Source organism: Epinephelus lanceolatus, chromosome 16 (assembly GCF_041903045.1).
Source record: "Epinephelus lanceolatus isolate andai-2023 chromosome 16, ASM4190304v1, whole genome shotgun sequence".
In the NCBI taxonomy this organism is placed as follows: Eukaryota; Metazoa; Chordata; class Actinopteri; order Perciformes; family Serranidae; genus Epinephelus; species Epinephelus lanceolatus.
The window spans coordinates 17126336-17147097 of NC_135749.1; the positions used below are offsets into that span (position 1 = coordinate 17126336).

Genomic DNA, 20762 nt, shown 5'->3' on the forward strand with positions numbered 1-20762 from the left:
CAGATTAAACCAGATGAATTATGGGTGTTAGCGCAAAAAGAAAAAAAAAAAGCGTCATGGGAGTTAGGACACAGAGTACGATGGGAGCGCATCCTGGTGTTCCATATCAAGAATGGAGGCGAAGCTGAAGCACTTTGATTAAATAAATCCATTTATTAAAGAGAAAACAAGGGTTGAAAATGTGTTGCTTAAACAAACACACACACTGAACCAGCTGCAGATGGTTGCCTGGGAAAAGCAGTGCATGTTGGGACAGCTGGCATATGTATCAAGCAAAGCCTGTTCACAATGAGGGAAAAAAAATGCCTCAAAGTAAATATGCTCAAAAATATCCACACACTCTATCACTCACACACACACACACACACACACGCATGTAGAAATCTTTCTAAGCCTCTGGTCAGCTGCCATTTCCTCCATTTCTGTTAGTCTGTTGTTCTGAGATTTGGGTTTTGAACTCTTGACTCAACTGTCATTTGGTTTCTAAGGTAACGTTCAGACTGCAGGAAAATCAGATTTGTTTCTTGAGTCAGATCTTCCAGAGAGACTGTTTGTTCTTCTATCTGCAAGTGATCAGATCTGTGTGTCAAGACATCATAAACCTAGATGAATGGGCTGCTGTGGACATGACGCAGACATCAGTATCTATCGCCACGCTGGTGACATGGCTTTCCAAATCGGCATTAGAAATGGAGGTCCATCATTTCCCCCTTAAATGGTGGAGGCTACTGAACATGGTGATGGTCTGTGCTACAGTCATGGCAGACTTGACTGTGCAGCCAGAAGTGTGGTGCCATCCACAAAGTATGCGCCAGGGTATGTTTGGCCATCAAGGACCAAGTCTTGTCCATCAAGACACTAACTTAAGAAATCAAATTTTAGTAGCCAGTGAAGCTTGACTGAGATGCATGCAGGGTTTTCCCTGTTTTTTTTTTTTTCGAGACCAAGGTGGCAAAGGCCTGTGGCGGGGGGCATCTTGACAGCTGTACTTTTAGATACAGCCCCCCCCTTAATAAAATATGAAAGGAGGCCCCCACATGCTTGAGTTTTACACTGCTGACTTGTATAATCAGAACAGACATATCCTGTGATTAGCAGTCTTCTATGATTATATTTACCCTTTACAGCAGGCACATCCTGACAGCTGAGAATATTACTGTCAGGTATTGTCCCCCCTCTATTAAATATGAAAGGAGGCTGAAAATCACAGGACATGTCTGTCCTGATGATACAGGTCAGCGGTTCTAAAATGTGTGTTTCTCTTCTTTAATACAAATTCTACATCTGGGAGGCGACGTCATTCCACATACGGGCTTCCTTCGCCTTTCAAAGGGGGCAGAGCTCCATGGGAAACAGTAGCAGAGACACAGCCTGAGGGGGAACCGGGATCTGACACAATACCGGAGGGAAAAGCAGGTCCGTGGAGCTGTGCGCAGGACGGAAAAACAAGTGCGTCGCACCGAATGCGTGGCGCTATGGCGTCGCTTTGGGTTGTGAGCGCACATGACGCGCATCTACATTGAAAGTAATGGGTTTGTGCGCGAAAAATACACTACATCCAAGGTGGCGGCCAAAATCACCCAGGCAGCCAGCCTTTGCCTTAGATAGGCAGAGAAAACCCTGGCATGGTTTGGATCTGATTTGCAAAAATCACTTTTTATGTGGCTATTTTTCTGGCCGGACTTTCTAAAATCAAACCGGACATGTCAAAAAATGGATTTGGGCCAGCAGTTTGAACAAGGGCAAATGTTCAGGTGCAGTGTGCTGTGGTCCAGTCACCAGCACCAAAGCATCACGCTATAAGCAGCAAGTATTCTTGGAAAGCAGGCGCAGACGTGTCTGCTTTACGTGTTGCAAATAGGGCTGTACTGAAGAGTTTGAGTCTCGAAGCTTGATTCAAATACTGCACAGTGTTTTGTTGTTCCATGTCTATTCATTTTATTTAAACCCGGTATTTCAACACAGTTGCAGACAGATTGAGACTTACCCGCATGGGCTCCGCAACAGGAGTCCACAGTGGAAATTAGACTTATAGTGCTACACACAGGAGGTCCCACTGGGAATGAGACCTACTGGAACAGGCCCAAAGACTGGGCTTGCTGCGATGGATCAACCTCCAGTGAGCAGGTTAGGTAGCCGTGTTGGTGATGATTATGTAAAACAGTGGTGATAGTATCTGCTGTCCCCTACGGCTAGTTAGCCCCCATGCTAAAAACAAGCCAGGTTATGCTAGCAGCAGATCCACTTGCAGCAGGCTATCCGGACCCTGACAGGGCGGTCTAGCAGCAATCTAACAGTGCCATAAGTAAATTTATTCATTAGGAAAGCAGCTTTATTAAAAAAGATTAACTCATCTTCTCTGGTCAATCGCTTAATTCATATTGAGAACTCTTTTTGGGGTGACAGATGTCTTAATACACTGTATGATGCCAGACATTCGGTACAGCCTTAGATGCAATAGTAGCTAGCTCAGTGGCTCTCTATTTTTAACAACCTAACTAACAACCAGAGCCAGGCCACAGCAGCAGAAATAAACTGTCCACCACACCATCCTCAGTGATGAGACACGGCATGCAAAGAAAAACACACGTTAAAAAACACACACACACACACACACACACACACACTCACTCCTCTTTACACAAAACACCTTGATCCAAATGAAAGCGATAGCAGGTGGGCCACCATTCCCACTGTGGTACACAGGTAGACACACACACTCTGACTCTGACACACAAACAGAATACCTGGTGTGCAATCTGATTCGTCGGAACCTGAAGGCACAGAAACATTTACATGGAGCTTTTAAGTAATTAAACTCCACAACAACAGCCTATGAAACTACAAACACACACTCCAAGGAGCTCACACACACCTCACACACATCTCTGCTGCTGGGTTTGTGTTGATGTGGTAAGTGGACCTGACACCCAGAATGTCCCACTCACAGCTGGGTTTAAGTCATGCTGTGTGTCGGAGAGAGTTGGTACATACGTTGTGACTGGGAGACCATTTTGGTGCGGCTGCGTCCTCGTGAGTCCACCTGGCTGGACACGCTGCTGGCAGTGGACAAGGGCTGCTTGGTACGAACACGGCCTGTATGTTTGTAGAGGAAAAAACACTATAAAAATAAATCAACAACAACAACAAAAAACATTTCTGTACTTCTAATGCTCCTACACATCTAGTCACAAACTGTTTGCAGCTGAATGAAGCCCAGAACCTAAGAAGCACTACAGCTGACAAAAAGCCACTAATGCTGGCAGCCACTGAATTAACGCCAGGTCCTAAACTAAACACTCAGGTTCAGCCAGGCGGGCACGGAGGTACATACACCAGGGATGCTTCAGTGGATTAAGAATCAGTGTCTGTAAGGACATAAAATCTAAACTGGTCATGACCATTGACTGTTTCAGGAAGAGGACATAACCTCCAGGGCCCGTATTCACAAAGATTCTCAGAGTCCTCTCAGAGAGTTCCTAAATTAGCCTAAAAATTCCTAGCAAGGAATCTTAGCTTAAGAGTGATTCAGGAAGTTTCTGAGAGCAACTCTGAGCAAGGAGGGGACAGAAACTTTTATCTTAGTGAGGAGGTGTGGTTGACCCCGTTGCTAGGTATGACGCAGACTTCTAAAAGCTGTGATTGGTTGTTACAAAAAGAAAAAAAAAAAGCGCTCCTAGTAATGAATGGACAGTGAAATGAACTGATCATAGAACTTAGACTGCAGGCTATTAAGAAATGTGTAATCGTGAAAATAATTTTATGTCATGATGATGAAACTCAGCAAAATTAAATTAATTGTTACACAGCTTCAAAATGTTTGAACGTACCTCATTCACATGCCGATTATTGATTTGCTTATTGTTATGTTTACTCACCATGCTGGTAATTTTACTACTTAATCTATTTGATATTAATGGTGGACGCAGACTCAGCTGTCAGCAATCACTGTGATTGCTGGCCTTCTTGTAAAAAGCAGTTTGATTTAGCAGAATGACCAAAACAACGAACGAAATGGAGAAAAAAGAACGAGAAAGCTGAACTGGACAGAAGAGCAGTGCCTGCTGTTGGCACAGCTCGTGGAGGAGAACAAAGGAGTTTTAAGAGGGAAATTCGGTCCCGGGATCACGGCACAAGGGAAGAGGCAGACTTGGGAGCGCACTGCCCGACAAATCAATGCGTCGTTCCCTCTCCTTTTACGCACAAGCGATGAGTGTGAGAAGCGCTGGTACGTGCTGCAATCCAAAGCAGGCGTTATTGCGTTACTGCGCTGGGTGGGAAAAGTAAGCTCATCCCTGATGAGGTCAACCACAAACATTATCCCTGCACGATCAAGCCGGTAGCGTCTTACTAAATCACTGTCGTTCAATATACAGAGAATATCTCTCCTTCCTCTTTGTCTTTCTGACATCTTCTCTGTTTAAGACACTCTTAGGCTTCTTAAAAGTCCTCCTCCCTCCTCTTAACAGTTTTTCACCGTAGGAGCTCTCTTAAGGCCTAAGATGCTTTGTGAATAACTTTTATCTTACCAAGGAAAAATTATAAGAAAAATCTTAGAATTCCAGGAATTCTAAGATTTTTCTTAGAATGACATCACTAAGAGCTACTTTTAGTCTTAGGATTCTTTGTGAATACGGGCCCAGGTCTGGAAAGTCAAGCCAATGTGGAAGTACCTTATACGAGCATTCTTAATTACGTCCAGCAGGGGGCGACTTCACATGTTGCAAAAAGAAGACCGATAGTATAGCCTACTGCAGTGTCCCTTCAACACAGTGCTGATTGCTTAGTCCACTAGCGATTGTATCATTCAAGATAGATGAACACAAAAGTCGGAGAGGGCAGAGAGGAGGGCCGTGGGCAGCAGAACAGAACAGGTCTTAAAATATTTATTATGAATCTGAACTTTGAGCTCATACAATCACTGAATCTTGTGTGGCCAATGTAGCTATCCCGCCTCCTCACCCACATGCGGGCACCTGACACACACACACACACACACACACACTCACACGTAGTGAGGCCAACTTGGCAACTTTCTCCCTTGACTTAACGACTTTTCAGATCCTTTTAGCCACTTGCTGCTCCAAGTGAACTCAGTCACTGGCTCACCTGGCAGCAACGCGGCATCTCTCACCATGTGCACACAGGCAGGAGTGAGTCACTATGGTTTGCTTGCAACTTTCTTGAGAGCCACTCATCCACACGACTTCACACTCAAAACTGAGCTTCCATGAGTGCGTGAACAAGAGTTATATCACCGATGCTTTAAATGTTTTAGTTTGCTACAACTAAACGTCTCTGGTCTCTCCTTCCTCATCTGTTGTTGAATGTACCATAGCTAGCTGAAGGCCCGCCCCTCCTGCTATACAAAGTACTGGTCACCTGTTTATTCAAAGTTTATTAATATGATGTGTGTCTGATTTCAACACTATACGTCCTTGGGTCCGCAGCAATACACCCGCCAGCTGTGAAGTATATCTGATGAATGTCTCCCAGATATGCTTAGGACACAAGTACAGAGATTCCTCGCTTTATAGTTAGAAGTAAATGAGGGAGTGACCTGGCCTCTTACTTGATTTATGACCCCACTAAACATCTTCCTAGAGAGTTTATTGTCCCAGTCGCTATTTTAAAGTCTTCTTCAATACAGTATGATATATATTTTGTAAATTATGGCCTTATTTAGCATAAAATAGATGATGAAGTAGGGCATGGCTGTGTTCTGATTGACAAGTTGTTACTATAGCGACCTATGGCAATGTGTATCTTCCCCAGCTCCACCCTCTAATCCATATATCTTCACTTCTGACTCCAAACAATGACAGGAAATTTTTTTTTATGACAGCCATGATGCCAAACTCAAGGCTTTAAAACAGGAGTCAAAACAATGGGTGATGTTATGGTGGTTACGTCTACTTCTTTTGTACAGTCTATGGTCATGACCCAACTAGTTATTTATCTGTAAGTACTGATTGATTTGATGAAATTATCTTGTGAGTAATTAGAATATTATTGCAACCCACTTCATTCATACCATTCATTTTGGCCCCTGCAGTGCATCAGTTGATACAACTGCAATTTCTGTTTACATTAAGCCATTCTTGTTCATGAGCACTATTAATGTTGGACCTGTGATGGCGTGAGTTATAAACATTTGTACTGGTTTAAATTGAGGATTCCACAGCAAATTAATTTCAGCATCTTGTGATTCCTCTGCAGACGACAACAAATTTAAACTCAAAGTATAAATTTTGTCACCAACTAGAACATCCCTAAAACATGCCCACACACACATCCACCTAACCACAATCTTACCATTGTCTGACCTGGTCCCTACAGACAGACAAAGAAGGAGCAGGTTGTAAAAAGCACATTCATCTGATACGTGTATAATAGCACTTCCACAATACATCCTAAGTATCCTAATAAAGCCTCAATAGCAGTTTAATGCTGGTGTTGACTGTTAGACCGTTTCTGTATTAAAACAGGATTAAGCTGTGGTAAAGCAGAAGATGATCTTAGATGTGTCATTAATTTGACTCATGATGTGATGAGTAGGATGGTGATACGAATGAGGGTTGAATGTGAGCCTGCCAGCAGGGGGCGCTGTGGCCACACACTGCAACAAAAAAGGAGCTGATGTGGAGTGATGGACTGGGATGAAGTGGGGAAAGGGAAAAGACGAGAAAGAAAAAAGAAAAGCATGAGCAGGTTGTCGCTGGTGAAGCAGAGTGAGATGATCTTACCATCCGTTTTATCAGAGGCATCATCTTTAGTGGCAGAGAGAGAGGGAGCGAGAGAGAGAGAGAGAGGGTGGAAGAAAGAAAAGGGAAGAAACAAAGGGAAACGAAAAGGATTGATACAGATGATTATTTAAAAGTAAGAGACACAAAAGGAAAAGGAGCCCGAGAAAGGGAAAATGAACAGAACGTGAAACATAAAATAATGGAAAAGAATACAGAATGTGAGACAGCAAAGAAAGAGACAAGAGAGGAGAGGAGCACAGTCTGTATTAGTTACAGAACATCTGTTCAGAACTGAGAGGCATGCAGATGTGGTCGACATCGACACAGAGAGAGACAAACACACAAAGGACGATATTCATCTACAGAGCATGCACACAGAGAATATCCATACCAACACATATACAGGATACATTAACAGGCAATGAGGAGACAGTAGGAGAGGAGAGTACAGGAGCGGAGAGGAGAAAGACCAGTCCAAGCACTTAAGTGTGTGAGTCCATCCTTTTGCACTGTTCTTCAGATACTGAGAACTTTTAAAGAGAATGACTTTTCTTTCTAAGAAGCTCCTGAGCTGATCTATAACGGCTCTTCAGATGGGGTTTGCCTGACATCCTGCTGATCACATGCTGACCTATGTCTGCGCTGTCTGATTAGTCATCTAGCTTGACTGACAGGGCCCTTACCCAGTGAAGAGTAGGAGCCTGGGGGCAGACGCCCTGCTCCCCTGGTCTGTCCGACGTGCCGCTGCTTAGCAACTGCTGCTGCGTTTACATCCACGTCACTACGGGAACGCTGCAGGGAGGCCGACGGCACCCTACCCTTTGAACCCGCAGGGACTGACAGGACAGGAGGAGGAGGAGGAGGAGGTGGAGGAGGAGTGTGTTGGACAAGGGATGGGAGGTGATGAGGGGATATATACATCACAAAAACATGCAGGCACCACACTACCAAATACTGATACAGAAATACACAAACAACCAGACACATATACGCATGTGTGTGCGTACATGTGTGTAGTAACATAAAAACAACGTAACAGGGTGTGGCTGTACGGACACAGGCAGATGTAAATGAGAATGATGGGAAAATGGCTCTGTAGGAGCTGATGTTTGTCATAGTGCGTGTGTGTTTTCACAGGAGCCAGTGAGCATGAGATTATGTGTTCGGGAGCGCTTGTGCGTGTATCTGCTGCTGTGTGTTTGAGAGGCAGTGTGTGTGTTTGAGTGTGTTTGACTCACCTCGCCCTGGAGCTGCTGACCATTTAGAAGTCAGAGGCCGACTGACAAGAGGAGAAAGAAACGTAGGTCAGTCCAAAACAAATCAGCACACATGCATATAAATCACAATGCTAATGTAGTGCTGAGTAATGGACCCAAAAAAAAAATATTTTTGACAAATCTAAAATGCCCCGGTCAGCCTAAGGAAATAATGCCCTTACTGGGGATTCTGTCTCTCTAAAGACGAGTGGGAAATCCACTTTCACTCATCAGATTTTTTTTACTGGTACGTACAGCAGAAGAGCTGATAATATGAGAGATTAGAGGAGGAAAAGGAGAGTAAACTTGATCCATGTACAGGAAGGCTGTCTGACATGGGTGTGTAGGTCCACAGATGGTGTCTTAAAAACAACTTTTTTCAAAATGGTTTCTTCCAAAATAACATCAATCTTCCTTTTCAAGACTCAAAGGCAGTCTGAACGTGAACCTAGAGGCCTAAAGAGAACTACGGATGGTCAGAACTGAGCGTTGATTACTTGAGGCTCTCTTGAGAGGAGGACGAGGAGCGGTCACTCTGGGGAAGTGATGCCACGCTGCCAGAGCTCTTCAGGCAGGACTGAAGGGTCCTCTGGTACGATGGCTCTAAGGAGTTGTAGAGGGCGTCGGTCTCCGCTGGAAAGTGGTTCCTCAGACCCCAGTAGGCCCTGAGAGAGGCAGCAGGGAAGAAGGAAACAGATAGAGGTGGAGAGAGAAGCAGAGGGGGAGAGATGAAGAGACAAAGGGGAAAGTAAAAGGGAGGGAAAAAGGAGGGAGGTGGAAAGATGATGATGACAGAGGAGGCAAAAGAGAGGAATCGAGGGATTCAGGCAGGAAAACGAGGGCGGTGAGATATTTCACACTACTTGTCTTTCAGATAATTAAATTTTCAGAAATGTCTGTCTTACTTGCGGGCCTCCACTCTGGCCTCTGAGTCTGCATCTCGAATTCCCTTCTTGATGCTCTCAACCAGAACTGCTGTGTGCCTGTAAAGAGAGATATGAAGGCACAAGAGGTGCATTAGGTGTGAACAAGTAGAATAGCAGGTATATACATCTCCTCTTCCTTTGTAAATCCTGCAAAGTCATGTTTTTTCAGTTCTGAGACAGCAGTGTTGAGCACATCTTTGCTCTGAACCATGTTGGAATCAATCCTCACCTCTCTAGAGAGTGGGTTTGCCATTCCTGTAGCAGAAGGTCCAGGAAATCATAACAGCGCCTGGAGACGACACATTTTTTAAAATCATTCTCGTGTCACAAAACACATTACTTAACAGCATCATCATGAGCATTTTATGACCTCATAGCTGGTAATTACTGGAGCTCATTAACAAACTGGGCTTTTTATCACTTACACCAGGGCCGTTGTTAATCTCACCTTCTAACAGCCACTGACTTGGATGTACAGTTACTGGTTATCAGGGGGATGAGCCTGGGGACGTGGGTGTGCTGCAGAGAAGAGAGAAAGCAGAGCGTGAAAGATATGAAATAATCCAGTAATCACACTACAGCAGTGGCACTTACACTGACCAAAAAGAACCTCAACCAGACTGTTGAAGTGCGTTTGCAAAACTCACCCGTATGATGATGCGGATAGCCGACACACCGGAGGTGGCCATGACTTTGGCACAATTGGGAATAAGGTTGAACAGGACGGGAACGATAGCTTCAGCTCCATGGTCAAATTTATTCCCCAACACTGATGAAAGGTGGCTTCAAGAATACACAGACAAAAAGCACAATCAAACTGGGGTAAAGGTCACAATAAAGGTTGGGTACAATCTCGTTAACTAGGACCAAGTCACATTTGATAACTTTACAGCACACTCAAAAAATTCTAACAATGGAATGACAAAATTAGTGTTCATCAGGGGCGTAAATCCTAAATTTAATCACAATAAGATATTTTATTGATTCCTTGAAAAACAATATGATGTTTGCTGATATCACAAAGTCTGCTATGGTACAATTTCGATTCGATTAAATTCAGTGGCCTGCAATTGATGGGAGACGATATTAGTAAATATCCTCATTGTTTTTTTTTTTTTTGTGTCTGCTTACCATTATCTGCCAGGCTGCTAGCACTGTTTCAATGTTCAGTAAGGAGGTGTGCTAGAACAGACTTGGTGACACAGACGCACCATAGGAATTTCAAAAATAAAAGTGCATCATAAAGATGACGATATGCATCTATGGTTTCACTTTGCATCGATTATATTGGATCATTGATTATCTTATCCATATATATATATAACAATCCAGATCAATGTATTGTTACACCCCTTTTGTCCATGCCATGAGCAGTTCTTCATTTTGCCAATATACCCACAATGCACTGCAAAATGAGTTTCATTTGGCAGTTGTCAAAACTGCCATTGTGCAGCTCTACACCTGTCAGTGAAGAAGTTTTAGCCCATTCTTCCCTGTGAATTAAAATACTGAGGGTCTGTTATATTAAACAAGTGAATGACTTCAGACACAGCCAAGGATTGTACCAATTTCAGAACCCATTGGCTGTTATTGCCCGACCACGATAAGTGTACTGTCAAAGGCCAATATTTTGGGACTTCCGGTGTAGCCACTGGACATCCAGGCCAAGGCTTAACTCTTCTGTGTGCCAGTCCTTTATATGCTTATCTCTATAAACATATTAGCGCAGATAAAAAAAGTAATATTAGGCTAATTCATCTTCCAATGAAAGCAGATGGGTCCTGAGACTGCGTTTCGCCTCTTATGGACTCTACCTGCCACGTGAACATAATTGATCAATACTACTCCAACCAAACCAGAATGCTTCCGATATCTACAGATGATGTGCATGTGCAGGTATCCTTTTAAAGAGCTTAGGATTGTACAGGTTCTCATGATTTTGTTTCCTCTCACTGCAGATCATGCTATCAGCAGTGAAATTCCAAAACCAACACTCACGCCACAGTGATGCAAGCTTCTCGGACTACTTGTGAGCGCAGGTCTTTAGCTGACAGTTTGAAGGCTCCATCCAGTAGCCGTAGGTGCTGATAGAAACAGTCGTAGCTGGCTGCGCCCGCCACCAGCAGTGAGCGGATTTTCTTCATCTTGATTAACAACATCAACAACAAAAAATTAAAACAGACACCAACAACGATCACAGAAAGCAGCGTCTAAAAAGGTAATTTCATTAATTTAACTGAAGAAGGAAATAGGTGAAAATACTGACAGCATTCGCTCTCTGGTCCCAGTCATGTTTGTCATCTGAGCAGATCTCACGGATCTTATTCAGGTTGTCTTCAAGATCCCTTGTTGAGTAAATCTATGTAGAGACACAGTGGAGGAAAACAGGAGGGAGGGAGGGAGGGAGCAGAGCAAATATGTGAGGGACAGATAAAAGTCTCAGACAGTCTGGCCTTTATGGCCTGTCTAATTTGGTTTTTAAATGGGATGAGTGTGTGCGACTGTCTGCATTTATGCTCCTGTGTATAGTGTACCTGGACAGTAGGGACATCTGTGAAGGCTTTAATGAAGTCCTCTTCATCTACTGCGCCAGCACTTTCCTTAGATACTAGAAAATCAAAGCATAGTCAATTAATTGTGTGCGTGCATTTATATGACAGCATGTCAGCCTTCAGTATTTAAGCATTTCTGTGTTGGTTGGTTTTGTGATACTGGTTTAACTCACAAAGACACAAGCACACATCCAATTACACACACCCACACCCACACACTTAAGTCAGTGGGAGCAGCCTGTGTTTCTAATGGACTTCCTGGCAGTAATGGGCATGTCAATCATATTTCTCTGGGGGCTGGAAGCTCTATGGGCCACACCTCCTACAACTCCTTACTCGGGAAGCAGAGAGGAGATGGAGAGACAAGACAAAGAAAGAAAAAAAAAAGAAAGAAAGCGAGCGAGGAGAAGCTGAGAGCGATTCACAAGGATAAGGACATTACATTATTAAGTGATGCAGGTTAAAGAGAAGACGTCCACTGGAGGAGGGGCCGAAGGGAAGGTGTAAACACGGTGGAGGAGAGTCAGGTATAAATAGAGAAAAAGGCAGTAGAAATGTTGTCTCCAGGGTTGGCTTTAATATCAGGCTGTTGCACAAAGACACTTTATGTCAAAACTCTACATGTACACGGCCCTTAGAGAGCTGAGGAACATCGATGTAGCCAGCTTACTGTCTGTCGACACTATCCTTACTATACTCAGGGAGTAACATGACAGCAGCCTGGGCATAAGACTCACCTGACAGCACTTAATCGCCATTTTCAATTACTTTTTATTGACAGCTTTATGAAATGGAAATGTTCACGGCATGTCATCAAGGTGCGCAGATATAGCTGTGGTAATAATCATAATTATGTTGACGACTGATGCTTCCACAATTGTGAGAACTACACTAGACATGAGCAACAAGTATTAATAAGACTGAATAAAATGTATTCAACTTGAAAGTGTAAGCAATTTTGCTACTTGTATAAACAGACATGCCCTGGTACTTGATCTTTTCAGATATCACTGAGGACTTTTTTAAGCTCTGATGTTTTTCTGCCAGTAAAATTGGCAAAATTAAAATATCTGTCTTCTGTCTAAATCTTGCAGTCGGGTGTTGCCAGAGTGTGTGGGCGTACTATCATCTAAATGCTAATAAAAAAGAACCGGCCTCCCCTCGCTGCCATCATGGAAACTGGCCTCATTTAGCAAAATAAATAAATAAATGCAAAACAAAAAGACAGAAAATATTTGCAGCTGCAAGCCCTTGGAAACAGGGGCTTTAATATCACAAATCTGTGGCATAAGTCAAGTGAGGTGCATTTCTTTTCATCACACAGGTCAAGGTATTAGAGCCTCTGGAAATCCGTGAGGGAAAAATACTCAGCACGCCCTTGACTTTCGCCTCCAACAGCAGCTCTACGATCAATAAGACTGTAACGATCCAAGTGACAAGAGATCATATGCTTGTGTTTCCAACCAACAGAGCAATGTACCCGGACTCAGACAGACTGCTGGCTTGTAAAACACTTAAACACAAGTGTATGAGTGCATATATGTGACAGTGCTGACAGATACATCAGCAGCAAGCAGGAAATTGACTGCGTGGTCGTGGGAACAAAGCTTTCTTCAAACAGAGAAGAAGAGACGGGCAAAAAAAATCAATAAACGCAAAGACGAAGCAAATCTAACAGTCCAGCCATCTACAGCAGGAGGAAGACTCGACAGAGAAGAGGAGGTTCTCTCAACTGGAAGGATGATATAAACTGTTCCTGCAAGCCTGGGTCGAACACAGACAAGAGGCTGATAAGGACATGAGAGTGTATCAGATTTCTGAGGAGACACAGAGGGAGTGCTTCAATGTGTCCTCTTACTCAAGTCCTTTGCTTCTTCTAACATCCCCAACAGTCTATTCCTATTCTGTGACCATCAGTAATATATTTATTATTAATACTAGTATTTATTTTAAAGGGACAAGTACAGAGAAAGATTGACAGTTGCAAAAGCAGTGCCCAATGTATTATAAACATGTATACACTGATCAGCCAAAACATTAAAACCACTGACAGGTGACGTGTGTAACATTGATCATCTTGTTACAATGCAATCTTCTGCTGGGAGACCTATGATCATGGCATTCGTGTGGATGCCACTTGACGCCCTCCACCCACCCAAACACTGCTGTGGGCTAAGTAATCCCCCCTCATGGCAACGGTACTCCCTGATGGCAGTGGCCCCCCAGCAGAAAAATGAGCCATGCCACACCACAAAAACTGCTCAGGAATGGCCTGAGGAACATGAGAAAAAGCTAAAGGCATCGACCTGGCCTCTAAATCTCCCACACCCCAATCTGATTGAGCATCTTGGGAAGTGCTGGTACCCCACCTCACAGCTGACCGGTCTCAAATGATCTGAGGCTCAAGACATATTCCAGAGGTCATGTGTCCATGCCTTGACATGTCTGATCCAGGGAGGCCCCACCGTGGATTAGGGGTACCTCTAAGGTACCAGCACGTCCCATGGATGCTCGATCAGATTTGTATCTGGGGAATTTGGAGGCCAGGTTGACCCCTTGAGCTCTTTGTCACGTTCCTTGGGTCATTCTTGAGCAGTATTTGTGGTGTGGCATGGTGCATTTTTCTGCTGGAGGGGCCACTGCCATCAGGGAGTACCGTTGCTGTGAGGGGGACTTACTTAGCTCACAGCGGTGTTTGGATTGGTGGAGCGCTCCAAGTAGCATCCACATGAATGCCATGATCAAAGGTCTCCCAGCAGAACATTGCATTGTAACAAGATAATCAATGTTACACACTTCACCCAGCACTGGTTTTGATGTTTTGGCTGACTGATGTGTATATATAGCTGAAGCCTATTTCCAACACCAGTCCCTTGATGGGCATTGATAGTTCAAGAAATCATTTAAAAACTATCAAAATTACTATCAGAGATACAGGAGTATCCTTTTTACAGGAGGCTGCACCCACATCATGGAAAAATGCGTAAAAATGTGCAAATGCATTCAGGCAAAAAGATGAACCAGCAGGGACCGGACACCTGGGTTGGGGGTCAGTTCACACTTAAATATCACAACACAATTTCAAACTGCACAGTAAGAACAAATGTCCTTTCCCAATATTTTTCTAACAAAACTAACTGTCGAATGTGCCTGCCTGAATTGACAATTCTGTCGGCCACAACCTCATAGTGACATCAAACTAGGGGCCAGCTCAAATCTTGTTCACGTTGTTATAGAAAAAACACTAACAACAGTATTAAATCCTGTGGGTGTGGTCCGGCTTTGTGTTTGGACTTATGCAATTCGAGCTTGAAAGTTTGCTTCCAATTATTTACGCTCTTGTCTGTACAAAAGAAAACCTTTCCTGTCATTTCCTCACAAAAAAGGATACTAGAAAGTTTGGATTTCTACTAGAACATGTTCACATGCTTTAATTGTCTAAAAAACCTTTATTTTTCTCATACTGTTGGCACTGTAACACCTGAAGTCACCCTCTGTCTGAAATGCTCAGTTTAGCACCTGACCTTACGCCCAGTTTACTCTGATTGGTCAGTGCTTGCAGGTCTTCTCTCATTAAAGAACACAGATAAAAGCTTCTAAACAAAACCAGACATGATCCAGCAGGTGTAAAAACAAAAGTAACAACACCAGCAACCAAGACAACATGTTTCCCTGATGTTAGCATGTAGCTCTTTGTAGTAATGTTTACACTTGCAGTAGCATGGCTGGAGCAGATGACCGTTTAAGAAATTTGCCACAAGTGGATGTCATCTTGTAGCCAAAGGAGAAAAAATCTCTGGATACAGATTAATCAAAACAGTGTGAAGCCTAGGGTTTTTGCTCCCAGAGATTATTTCTACAAAGGTTTATATCATTATTTGAAAGTTAGACCACGTTTATATAAAATAGGGAAAATAAGGGAAAGCTTAATAGGTCCCCTTTAATGATGCTTTATGGTCTTGGACTCTTTGACAGGCAGTGGGATGTCATGTACTGTTGAATTCAAAATTCTCTAGATAGTGAAATCGTACCTTATAGACATGTCATGCACACTGGAGAACTGACTGTGACTTTCACATGGATAAAAGTTAGGTTTGCAAATCATAGTGTTACTGTTAGTTTTCACATGAACTCAGCTGTGTGTCTGCAATCACTGTGTGTGTAAATAAACATTAAGTTACATACCAAGCTTGCCACCAGTAGCACTGGGCCTGCGTGCAGCGGAAGAATCTGCAGGCTTCTTGGGAACTTTTGGGACCTTGAAGGCAGCCTGGGTTGAGGAAGGACGATTGCCATCCACACTGTCGTCATCTTCAAAACTACGATCTGGAAGGAGAGGACAGAAAAGAGTGTTAACATCCACACCGTTGGCAAAGGAGAGTATGGTTCAAACTCTTTAAAGTCTCAGAAAATGTTAATGAGAAAGGGCCAGAGCACAGAGAGGAACTGATCTTACACAATATTGCAAATCATTATCATCAAACACAGACCTAAAAACCAGTGGTACAATTATTTTGTTTATTCACAACCTACATAAAAGACGATATAAATTATAAGCAAATGCAGAATCACAACTGAAGATTCATCATTTCAGAGAAACATCAACATCTACTCTTAAATCACCTGTTTGAAATCTGATTTCTCAAATATTAAATAAAAACATATTAATTATTCAAACCCTCAGGTCCCTCTGAAGCATTTCTCAGCACCTTGGATTTTATTTCCCCTTTTATGTAAAACATAAAAAGCTGAAAGCTATTTGAAGACACTGAATGCTAGGAAGAAAAGTAAAGATAAGGAGCAAAGAACAGAGGAGGATGTTGTCCACAGAGAGCTTGGTCAGGAATCATTAAATCAATACTAATTACGAACACATTAAAGGTTAGAAGAAAAAGCCAAACCCACGCGCATATATAGGATCACTTCAGAGAGCCCAAAAACACAGCCAATGATCAAGCTGTCCACCCATGCAACCAGTGACTGGCAGAAATCTCTGCAGCCCAAACCCCTCAATCTGCATGCTAGCAGAAATCAAGCTAGCCTGACAGCTAGCACTGAAACTTGAGACAACAACAGTGCAGCATTTTGAACGAGCATCTACCAGCTAAACACCCAAGAGAGACAATATGTGACAACACACATACACCCATAAGTCGACCGGGGAGATGAAACTGTTGGCATAGGAATGCAGTTGCGCTCCGGTCGCTCTGACAACCAGTCGTTTATGAAATGCGCCAAAGCCACCACCCTACACCTTGAATCATACGTCAAACTTACCCACACACACACAGTGTACATGCAAAATCAATTGACAGGTGTGTGTGTGTGTGTGTACATACGAGCCACATGTTCACAGTGGTTGCAGAGCCCATTGTGTAAATGTTAAACAGACATGTAAAGACGCAGACATATGCATCCTTTGCCGTGAAACAACATTTATCATACACAGGCATCGACAAACACACCCAGATCCATCGCTGCACTCACAGTCACAGATCCGCTGGCAGATAAGTCGCCTCATGCTTCTGGGAGGGCGTGGTATTGGGGTCCCCCCTCTTCTCCAAGCCGTACCCCAAGACACATACACACACCTCACACACACTTCATAGTGGGGCTAAAGCTGCACAGACACACACACAACTCACACCGCTGTCCGAAAACCCCTCCACCCATACAAGTGCCGGCATTTTCTTTCACTCTTTCTCTATTTTCTATCCCTCCCTCCCTCCCCTCTCTCTCCCTCTCTCTCCTCCTTCCCTCAGCAGCCTCACAGCCAATCAGACGTCAGGTGACATCATAGTGTTGCAGCCAGTGCGGAGGCAGAACCATGAATGTGTGTGCGCAATGGCAGAGAAAGGGAGAGAGACACACACACACAGACACCCCAGGAATATTAACAGGGCTTCTTGGTGTCCCTGCCAGACCAGCTAACCTAAACTCATTACCATTGACAACACACACACACACACACACACTCAAGACTCAAGACTCTTACTGCCTCTCTCCCTCTAACACACACACTATTATCAACAGCCTCTTAACACACTTTTTATGCTGCTACATTTACCTGGGGGACAACAAACATTTATTCATTCACTCTCTCCCTCTTCACGTACACAAAGGAACAAAGGATGATGGAGCAATGATCTGAGGAGGTCGCCTGGGGAGGGTGAAGGGGGTGGGGGGTGGGGGAGACCACACCCCTCCATCTGAGGCCTTGACCCTGCTGCTCTCACACAGTCAAACACAGTGCAGTCTGGGGAGTATGTGAACAGCAACATGATTTTGGTTGTTGTGACTGAAACAAATGAAACAAAGACTATGAGGTTCAAGTGCTAATTTTAGCTTTTAGCTTTAATTTGATGGTATCTGCATCCACATCATATGAGGAGTGGAGAAACTGTAGCCCCTTCAATAGTAATTAACTAACCACAGTAAATAGTAAATCCTTTACAGTCAGGTCTTCAACCTATAGACATCAGCGGACCTGTCAGGCCTGTCAGTTTAAATGCATGCTCTGTTGGAATGAAGTCAGGTGACTGACTAGTCCAGCTGAATTGTCCTAAAATGTGTGTGCCGTGGATAAAAAAGAGCCAGTACTCAATACTTACTAAACTGTTCAACCAATATTGATGATACAGATATAAACAACCCCAAATATTGTCGCAGCTTAATGTAAGTTTCAACCTTATAATCACTGTTTGATTAAAAATCTAGAAATGTGTAAGACTATGTATGAACTATTCCACACTACATGTATAAACACATACACACTATATGCAAGCACACACACTGAAAAATGTGTTTCCCTTTAAATGATCTAAAATTATAATGATGTGTGTTTGGTCCTCCAATTAGATCATGAGCGATACTTTTCAATTGGCATGTAATAACAAAAACTTGGGTTCTAAATAACTGTTTCTGGTTAGCCTCAGGGTCAAAGTTCAAGGGTCAAGAGGACTACAACTTCCTCTTCTGCATAATAAACACTGTTATGAAACAGATCCTTGCATATGTAAAATAGCGTTGACACGATAGTTGAATTTCTATCTTCAACACAATAACTTGAAAAATATCAATATAGCATTTTCAGTACCACAGGGGACGAGAACGAGAAGCAAAGCTGGTATCAGTGTAATGCTACTGCGGAAAATGAGTATTAAAACAGTTTCAAATATTCAGAATCAATATGTAGTGTCTGCTTTGACAACATAAAAGATGCGTGCAAAAAAATACAGTAATGTTGACAGTTAAAATTGAGTGGCTAATAAAACTGAATGAATTTACAGTCAGTGAATTTAATTGCTTACTAACAAAACCCACGGGTCCATTAGCAATACTCGGTCACGCATCAAGGGTCTTAGCATCGATTAGCATCACTGTTAGCAGGATTTGCATCTCCTGCTTTTGTCTAGTCAGACCCCATGAGAGTAAATGTCTCTGGGTGAAGGGCAGAGCGAAGACACCAGAGACGGAGAGAGAGAAAGAGAGAGAGAAACCCTCGTAGAGAGCAGACTGCACGCATGCTGTTGCCATGGCGACCTGTGCAGACCAGCATTTCAAATGAATAGAGCAGCAAACAGGGAAAAAAAAGATGCTCAGTAAGCCCACTCAGTAAGCGCACTCACTCACGCACGCACACACATCCAATTTAGTTCAATCAACAGTTGGATTTACTGTTTATACACTGACTTCATGTTGGTTTATTAAAGTAAGATGGATTACGGCTCGACAGTGGACGAAAGGCTCCGCCAGCAGCATCAGTTGTCTCCAAGGATACGCCTTAATATGGTACAACATGCAAACAACAAGTCTATACACACATACAGAAACAGACACAGCCACACACAAGCACAGTGAGAGATATCAGCTCCACCATGTACCAGGCAGTGTTGCCATGGAAACTCCCGGCTGAGACTCCCCTCCTCTCTCCATTTCAGAACAAGAGTCAAAAAGAGGAGCAAAACAAGGAGCGAAGACGACTGGTTTAAATATATAGATCTAATTGTTGTCCAAAAATCAAACTAAAGACACGTTAAAGCACAGCTACAGAAACATGCACCAACGCCTCAGTGCGTCGATCCCTAATCTGAGTGGGAATAATCCCAGAGTTCTTCCCAGCCAAAAAAAAAAAAAATCTACATGCAGGGAGAGATGGGGGAAGTGAAGTTAAAACCCATGCACTGCTGTTCTGTTTCTCTGTCCCTGATCTAAATAGAAAAGTCGGGAAAGGAAGGAGGAACTGAAATAAACAGATCTAATCACAGTAAAGGTCAGATCAGATTTGTGAGCACAAACAAACATACTCAGTTGTAACCACATGGTGGCAGCACCGGCTATGCTCTAGCCAAATTATTCCTGTGGCTCAAACATGCCAATAAACCTACACAACACAGAGGGACATCACACAGGGAATGTGTTTGTGCGACCAGAGAATTACACAAATTTCAAAAGTCACCAGCTCAACAGTTACAATTCAATCATGAGATTGAGTTTGTATTTAAGGATGAATGTTTATGACCCTGTGGAGGATTTTGAGAACTGATTGACTTCACTCAAATTAAAGTAAAGGCAACAAAGCATCACCTCTTCAAAAAAACATCAAGCATACTGTATACCAGGAGTGTCAGATAAGATTGGTGCCAGCTGCTTCTTGCATCAAATGGGTTTAAAAAAAAATAACATACAAATGACAGAAACACAACTTTTTCTTTTTTAAGTGAAAAAGTATTCAATTTTCTGTTGCTCCTGAAAGCAGCCACCCTCACTCTTGACCTTGTGCGTCTTTGCTGTGGCCATGTCTACTACCTAGCAGGAAATATCTGGTGTTAGGTAATTGCTCGTTTACTTGTTTACCGTCTGTCTATGAAAATACATTAGCTCCTCCTGCATGGTTCCTACTTGGTGCATGTCTAAAACGATGGACATAGCTATCGTGGCGTCACCCATTGGTTTGTGGACCTCCATTTTGAAGCCTTGAGTTCGCCATTTCGCCCATCACCTTTTTTTTTCTTTTGGAGGCAGAAGTGACCACATTTGGACGAGTGGGTGGCCTGTGGGGGAGCGAGGGGTGGATCTGTCTGAGAAGCCAACAACGCTATCGGCAGGCAGCCTGTCACTCAAAGCGGGCCGCCCCTAATTTTGTGACACATTAAGCCTTAACAAAATGTAATTGGGCGAGTTATATAAAAATTCACCCCTGGCTGTTGACATGTTTATTTCTGCTGTAAAATAGGACATTTTAACATGTCTTCTGGAACCAGCCTCAAGTGGCCATTAGAG

The 20762-nt window shown here is 43.2% G+C and overlaps 1 protein-coding gene across 45 annotated transcripts in view; it reads right to left on the reverse strand.

The window, feature by feature from the left end:
* clasp2 (cytoplasmic linker associated protein 2) overlaps positions 1-20762 on the reverse strand; it is a 75808-nt gene that overhangs the window by 23212 nt on the left and 31834 nt on the right. For 12 of the 45 annotated variants that reach the window (XM_078175926.1, XM_078175939.1, XM_078175937.1 and 9 more), the window contains 15 exons: positions 15666-15806; positions 11463-11536; positions 11195-11287; positions 10927-11072; positions 9576-9711; positions 9377-9447; positions 9158-9217; positions 8908-8985; positions 8500-8667; positions 7985-8025; positions 7430-7582; positions 6747-6770; positions 6316-6333; positions 2995-3096; positions 2748-2774 (listed from right to left, as the gene is read on the reverse strand). In XM_078175926.1, the coding sequence (XP_078032052.1) occupies positions 2748-2774; positions 2995-3096; positions 6316-6333; positions 6747-6770; positions 7430-7582; positions 7985-8025; positions 8500-8667; positions 8908-8985; positions 9158-9217; positions 9377-9447; positions 9576-9711; positions 10927-11072; positions 11195-11287; positions 11463-11536; positions 15666-15806 (1332 nt within the window). Of the gene's footprint in view, positions 1-2747; positions 2775-2994; positions 3097-6315; positions 6334-6746; positions 6771-7429; positions 7583-7984; positions 8026-8499; positions 8668-8907; positions 8986-9157; positions 9218-9376; positions 9448-9575; positions 9712-10926; positions 11073-11194; positions 11288-11462; positions 11537-15665; positions 15807-16967; positions 17207-20762 lie in introns of those variants that run through there. The other 33 variants (XM_078175944.1, XM_033636835.2, XM_078175953.1 and 30 more) reach the window with 17 other exon arrangements.